Consider the following 7,123-nt stretch of genomic DNA (forward strand, 5'->3'; position numbering starts at 1 on the left):
GCAGCCTTCCTCCCCGTCTTCTGGCTCTTACGCTTTCTGAGGCTCATCTTCCACAGTGTTCTCTGAACCTTGGAGGGGATGATATAGGTGTCCCTTTAGGGATGATCCCTAACACAGTCACTTATTCTTAGAGCTTTGACCAGTGGGGTCTCTGCAGGAACCACAAACCACTGCAAAATGAGGCTTCTTCTGCCCACCACTGAGAGGTGCAAATAGTTTTTATTCTCTTGATGTAATTGCCACCTTGGAAGCTTGCTGCCTCCATCTGCGAACCTAGGCCTAGTCCTGGAAGCTAATCTGTACACTAATCTAGGTCTAGAATGTTTTTCACCTCTGAGACATACTACTGATCAAGCTCATCTTTTCTAGCTCTTTCTGAACTCTGGCTGGCTGGTTCAACTCAGCTTTTCTCAGCAATGACTCCTTTCTTTTTTTAATTTTTATATTAATTACAGTTTATTCACTATGTATCCCAGCTGTAGCCCCCTCTCTCATTCCCTCCCAATCCTACTCTCCCTCCCTCATTTGCTCCCATGCCCTTCTCCAAGTCCACTGAAAAGGGAGGTCCTCCTCCCTCTCCATCTGACACTAGCTTATCAGGTCTCATCAGAACTAGCTGCATTGTCTTCCACTGTGGCTTGGTAAGGCTGCTTCCTCCTCAGGGAGAGGTGGTCAAAGAGCTAGCCACTGAGTTCATGTCAGAGACAGTCCCTAAGGACCCCTTTCTAAGCTGACTGATTCAAACCGGCTTCTTCCAGCTTCTAACTGAATTGCTCTGCTTGTCCTCAAATTAACTCTAGCATTCTGTTCTAATCTTCTGGTTTCTTCTCACTCTCTGGCTCTTTCTATTTTCATCTGTGTGTCTAGGTTGCTCTCTCTTTAACCTGTCTGTAAAACTCTTCCAGTAAAACTGTCTCTCTCCCTTTGTGCTGTTCTCTCTTAAGTCACTTTTCTTCCTTCCTTTCTTCCTTCCTCACTCCCTCACTCCTCTTTCTTTCTTTCTTTCTTTCTTTCTTTCTTTCTTTCTTTCTTTCTTTCTTTCTTTCCTTCCTTCCTTCCTTCCTTCCTTCCTTCCTTCCTTTCTTTCTCTTTCTTTCTTCTTTGAGACAGGGTTTCTCTGTGTAGCCTTGGCTGTCCTGGACTCATTTTGTAGACCAGGCTGGCCTCATAGAGATCCGCCTTCCTCTGCCTCCCTTAGTTCTGGGATTAGAGGTTTGGCCACCACACCAGCTTCCGATCTGTTCTTGTGAGAGTTGGGAATATCCTATTCTGAAATCTTTTTGTCTCTTTGTCTATCCTATAATTAGATGTCATTTTCAAACGTGGTTGTTTCCTTCTACAAACTAACATTACCTACATTGTTTGGGATTAAAGGTATATCTAAGGGCGTGTCTGTATTCCAGCCATATCATACTGTAATCCAGGGTGTGTCTGTATTCCAGCTGGACCACATAGCCCTAGAAGATCTTTGGAAGTGATCCCTTGCCAGAGCAGCCATATTGCTGGATTAAAATTCTTCTACAGAGAGGATCATTAGCCTATTAGTATAAATATAAAAGTAGTTTGATGGGCACAACATGTCAAAATTTGACAAACACAAAACCGTAGTGGCTTCCACAATGGGGTCTATGTTGTCTATGTCTAGTTCTAGGATTCTGGCCAGATTTACAGTACCAATCATAAATTCCCTCCTGTGGGACATGCCTCAAGTTTAATCAGAAAGCAGTTGGGTACCCCATTGTTATCATTAATAAAGAAAAATCCCAAACTATTCAATTTTCCCAGTGAAGACTCAGGAGCCAGATGTTGGGCTGAAAACCTGCTATCTCAGAGAGGCAGAGAAAGCAGCCAGCTGACCTTCCTACTCAGTTCAGGTCCTGAAGCAAAAGCCAAAAAGCCCAAGGCCAAAAGCTTGCTAGCTCAGCTGATGACCCAGGAAGAAAAGGCCTGCTAGCTCACCTGACATCCCAGGAGGTAAAAGCCAGAAGCTAAAAACCAAAAAGCTCCTCCTCCTCCAAGCTCTCTTAAATACTTCAGCCCACATTCCCTCTTTTCTGCCTAATCCCTGTCAGCTGGTTACTTGCTCCACCTCTTGACCTAGGGTTAACTTTATTAAATCCTGTGTACAGAAAGCTCTTGGATTAAAGGTGTGTGCTACGACTGAGCCACACCACAATCACCTGTTTACAATAAACAGAGAGTTCTTGGATTAAAAGTGCATGTTAGGACTGAACCACTCCAAACAGTTCACAATCTCAGGGTTCACAATGGGATCAAATATCCTGCAACACTCCATAACAGTCGTACTATGATACCTACCGTGAGCACATTGCACTGGCACTTTGGTCATGCAGTACACAGGATCTCATAAATGGGTGAAATTCTAAACTTTTTAAAAAATGTGTATGAATATTTGTTTGCATGTATGTATGTATATCATATGTGTGCTTAGAGCACGGGATATGATTTTATCCTTCAGCTTTCATGGACACCAAACACACATGGCACACACATATATAAAAATAGAAATAAACCTTTACACAGGGATAACGTTGAAGCCAAGCATGGTGGTGAGTGTCTTCAATTCCAGCACCCAAGTGGAACAGGAAAGAGGATCTCCATGAGTTCAAGGCCAGCCAGGGCTACATAGTGAAATCCTATTTCGTAGAAAAATGTACAATAGATATTTTAGGAATTAGAAGAAAAGTTAGGGAGGTATATAGAATTGGAATGTTTAGAATCTTTTGTTTTTGATACAGTCTCACTGGGTAGCTCTGGCTGACCTAGAACTTGTGAGGTAGACCTGTCAGAAAATCCTGCTACTAAGGTTGCAGTTCACCATTACTGGAAAGCCCTGAGCTCCGTGCAAAATGGGGGACTCCTTTTGTCAGCATTGCTTCCCTTTCTTTGCCTGGGTTGGGGTATCCTGGACTCCCACATACCTACCTGAGAAATGGCACATAGTCCTGAGGGAAATTACAAATCTACCTCCTTTTCTCCCTACAACAAACCAGCCAGCAAGCGCCTGGGATTCCCAGAATGCCTCTCTGTGTTAATGAGGCATCTCAGTGCCTTGTCCTTTCAGACACTGACATTCACCCATCTGGGATATATCCACCCCTCCCCAAAGCCCTATATGACCCTCATTCACCAAGAATAAAATTGATCTACCTCCCTGAAGCTGGTCCAGGAAGAGTACTTCTGTTTGTGCCCATGGGGCACACTGAACCCTATTTGTTGCATCTGATCTCTTGTTCCTGGGAACTGGTGGCCAATGACAACCAGGAACAAGGGTGAGCCACATAGGGCAGGCTAGTCTTGAACTTACAGCTCAATCTGGCTCTGCCTCCTTAGTGCTGAGATCACGGTATGGGCCACCATGCCTGGCTTTTAAATCAATCTTGACGATATTTTTTCAACCCTTTGCCCCTTCACTTTCCACACACAAGACAAAAAACAACTTGTTTATGCTCTTTATTTTCTAGAAATACAACAAATCTGAAGATATGCCTGAGGAAGTAGCTACATCTGGAAGACAGTAAGAGGTGTGTGAACTCATGGAAGATTCGAGCCTGTCCAAAGGAGTTGATGTGGACAAAGGCTTTGCCATTGCCTTTGTTGTCCTTGTGCTCCTGTTTCTAATAGTGATGGTTTTTCGGTGTGTAAAGTTTATGAAGGATACCCATGAGACCAGGTCATAAAGAATTCCTCATAAGGCCACAGATTCATCTCTGAGCTGAAGAACCATAAAACCTGGTCAATTCCTCTCACAAGAGACTTGTGATCTTTTTTATGGGGGGACAGACAGTATGTGCATCAGGGCCTTACACATCCAGGGCTTGCCTCAGACCCCTGATGTTCCTGTATCCTTCACCTCCTAAGTACCAGGACTACAAAGTATGCTCCATTACAAGATTTCATATCTTTTATATTGGTGTGTATGAACAGACTTTATATTCTCTTACCTCCATGGTTCTCAACCTTCCGATCTTGTGTTCTGTGACAAGCACATAAGAACTTTAAGATTCTTACACAGAAATCTCACCAGAGAGAAAACACAGGTCCTTTTTCCATTGTTTCTTTTCAGGGAATCCTGCTAAAGTTGAACTTATTGGCTAAGGCTATGATTTTCCATTGTCCCATATCTAATGTCCCTGGGATGGGACAGTGAATCTTAATTTAATAATGTAATGCAACGCAATGCTATGCTTGATGAGGCCCACCTGAAACTAGAAGCTGACTTGGAGGTGGTCAAATTGATTTGTTCCTCACAAATGTAAGAGATGCAGAAATGGTTAACTGTAACCAGTCTTTTGGTTACTTTATTGGGCTCTTTGTCCTACCTCCCTATACCACCCTATCTCTTCCAATACCTCTGAAGAGTTTAAGTTAGCTTGGGTGACTCCATTTTGAAATGAGGAGCCATCTTGACCAGGAGCTGAACTTAGGTACCAGGAAATATCACAGAATATGCACTGGTGGAAAACAAAGTTAACTCTCCTAACAACAGCCTCCAGGAAATATCACAGAATAAATACTTCATAGAAAATAGAGACAATCTCCCTGGCAATAATCAATGAGAATTGGTTGGGAAAATTCTCCCCAATGTTCCAGATGTAGTTTAGAAAAATGGCAATTGTGATTATGTAAAAGGTCACCTTGTCCCTGTGGCTTTTACCCAATCCTGTAATGTCAAGGCATGAAACCTCCTGCTTGCTGTCATGAAAACATGTGCCCCCCCCCCGCTTGCTGTCATGGAAACCCCTGCTTGCAGTCTTTCCCTTTAAAAACACTGCTCACTCAGGGCTCGGGGTCCCACTTCTCTGCTGCTGCGTCAGTGAGACTTGGGTCCCGAGTTTGATTGCTCTCGTAATAAAGCTTTCTTGCTATTGCATCAAGTCGTCTCCTGGTGGTCTCTGAGGGTCCCGTGATCCTGGCATTACACCCCAACACTAGGTAAGAGAGAAAAAAATGTTAGAGGAAAAGAGGGCCGTTGATATTGTTAGAATACGTCCTGCAGATTAGGAACATGGAGTTCCTCAGGGAAAGTTTGATCTTTGTCTTCAGGTTATCTCCAACCATCCACCAGCAATCCAGCAACACACAGCAACAGCAGCAGGGGCAGCATACACCATTCTTGGGGCTCTTGCATTGATATATTCTCTAAAGAGTCCCTGGAATTTCAAACATAAACTATCTTCAGCTGGCAAAATCATGTCCCTGCCAGAGCATGAGACAAGTCATAGTTAGCCGCTATGGACAATATGAAGCAGCACAAAATCCCACACCTGGTGTTAAAACAAAACCATATTCACATAACATCTCTGTGTTTTTATAAAAACTGAAATTCTCATACAGTAAACAACCAACCAGACCTCTTCAGAGTGTCAACTCTGCTTTCTTCTCAAAAGGGCAAAGCTCTGCGGTACAGGTGGTCTAACTCGCCTCAAGTAAGCCTCTAGTCTCTACCTGCCAAAGTTCCCTCGTCTGTACAGTAATCTGAGAGGGTAAAGAGAAGCTCCAAAAGGTAGATGCCCTAATCCTTGAATGCTAGGGACATGCTCAGATGTGGGGAAAGTCTTTAAAGAAATAAAGACTCTTGGACGGGATGAGGTGGTTCGTACCCATAAGCGCATGTGAGAGTCAGAGGTAGAAGGGCTGAATTCTTAACTTGGGTCATATAGTGATGTCAAAGAAAGCCTGGGCCTCAGGAAATGGGAGGTAAGGGGAAAACCACATCAAGATGAAAGTGAAGACAGAGATTTGAGTCATGCAGCCACAAGCCAAAAACCACCAGAAGCTGAAAGAGACTGCAGCCTTTGGTGGTATGGCCTCACCACCAGCTTCAGTGTGGACTTCTTCACGTGATGTTAGTCAAAAGGTCAAGAAGCTATTTAACTGCAGGTTTCTGCTCTTCAGAACTGTGAGCAAATACGTTCTGTCTCATTATACCACAAAATGTGGTCATTTGTTGTGACAATCACAGGAAACTGACAGATAACACGGACTAGCATCAATTTTCCAGAGACCTTTTTGTGTGTTTGTTTTTTCAAGACAGGGTTTCTCTGTGTAACAGCCCTGGCTGTCCTGGAACTTGCTCGTTAGACCAAGCTGGCCTTGAACTCACAGAGATTTGCTTGTCTCTGCCCTGGAATCCTGGTGGGTGCCAGTATGCCCGGCTATCCAGAGATTTTTTTTGTGTGATTGGTTGTTTGGTTGTTTATTTGTTTGGTTTGGTTTGGTTTGGTTTTTCAATACAGCATTTCTCTGTTGAAGAGTACAGTTAGCCTGAGTATAACTCCATTTTGAAATAAAGATCTTGGCTGGGAACTGAATTCAGGTACCAGGAAATATCACAAAATGTGCACCTGGCAGAAAACAAAGTTAACTTTCCTAGCAACAGCCTCCAAGAAAGAATATAGAATAAATACTTCATAGAAAATAGAGACAAACTCCCTGGCAATAATTAATGGGAATTGGTTGAGAATCGGGTGGAAAATTCTCCCCAACGTTTCAGATATGGTTTACAAAAATAGCCATTGTGATTATATGCCTTAGCCATTGTGATTGTGTGCCTCAGAAAAGGTCACCTCGCCCTGCTAAACTTCACCCAATTCTGTAACGCCAAGGCTTGTGGCCCCCTGCTTGCTGCCATGGAAACCCCCTGCTCACAGACTTTCCTCTGTTCTCTCAGAGCTCGGGGTCCCACTTCTCTACAGCTGTGTCAGTGAGACTTGGGTCCCAAGTTCGATCACTCTTGTAATAAAGCTCTCTTGCAATTGCATCGAGTCGTTTCCTGGTGGTCTCTGAGGGTCCCGTAAACCTGGCATTACACTGTGTAACCCTGGATGTCCTGGAACTCAATCTGTGGATCTGGCTGGCTTTGAACTCACACAGATCTGACTGCCTCTGCTTCCCAAGTTCTGGAATGAAAGGCTTGTGCTACCACACCTTGCTTGAGAGAGCTTTTAACAAAAAGGAAGTCATAGCTCTCTACTGTAGCACTTGTTTTTAAAACTAAACTCTATTTGGGGTGTTTAGGTCTCAACCTCCCTTCCAACCTCCCAACCCTATGAAGGAGAGAGAAGGTTAGTGGGTAGAAGGAGCCCCTTTATTTCTTTAG

General features: G+C 43.7%; 1 protein-coding gene across 1 annotated transcript; it reads left to right on the forward strand.

Moving 5' to 3' along the window:
- The first annotated feature begins 3,551 nt into the window (after positions 1–3,551).
- On the forward strand, positions 3,552–3,701 carry Ctxnd2 (cortexin domain containing 2). The gene has a single exon (XM_060393344.1). The coding sequence runs from the start codon at positions 3,558–3,560 to the stop codon at positions 3,699–3,701; it is 144 nt and encodes a 47-aa protein (XP_060249327.1). The 5' UTR covers positions 3,552–3,557.
- Positions 3,702–7,123: the final 3,422 nt, after the last annotated feature.

This window comes from Meriones unguiculatus, chromosome 10, assembly GCF_030254825.1.
Source record: "Meriones unguiculatus strain TT.TT164.6M chromosome 10, Bangor_MerUng_6.1, whole genome shotgun sequence".
In the NCBI taxonomy this organism is placed as follows: Eukaryota; Metazoa; Chordata; class Mammalia; order Rodentia; family Muridae; genus Meriones; species Meriones unguiculatus.

What these genes read in the sequence shown, in the direction of transcription:
- Ctxnd2 (XM_060393344.1), top strand. Translation starts at nt 3,558, where the DNA reads ATGGAAGATTCGAGCCTGTCCAAAGGAGTTGATGTGGACAAAGGCTTT.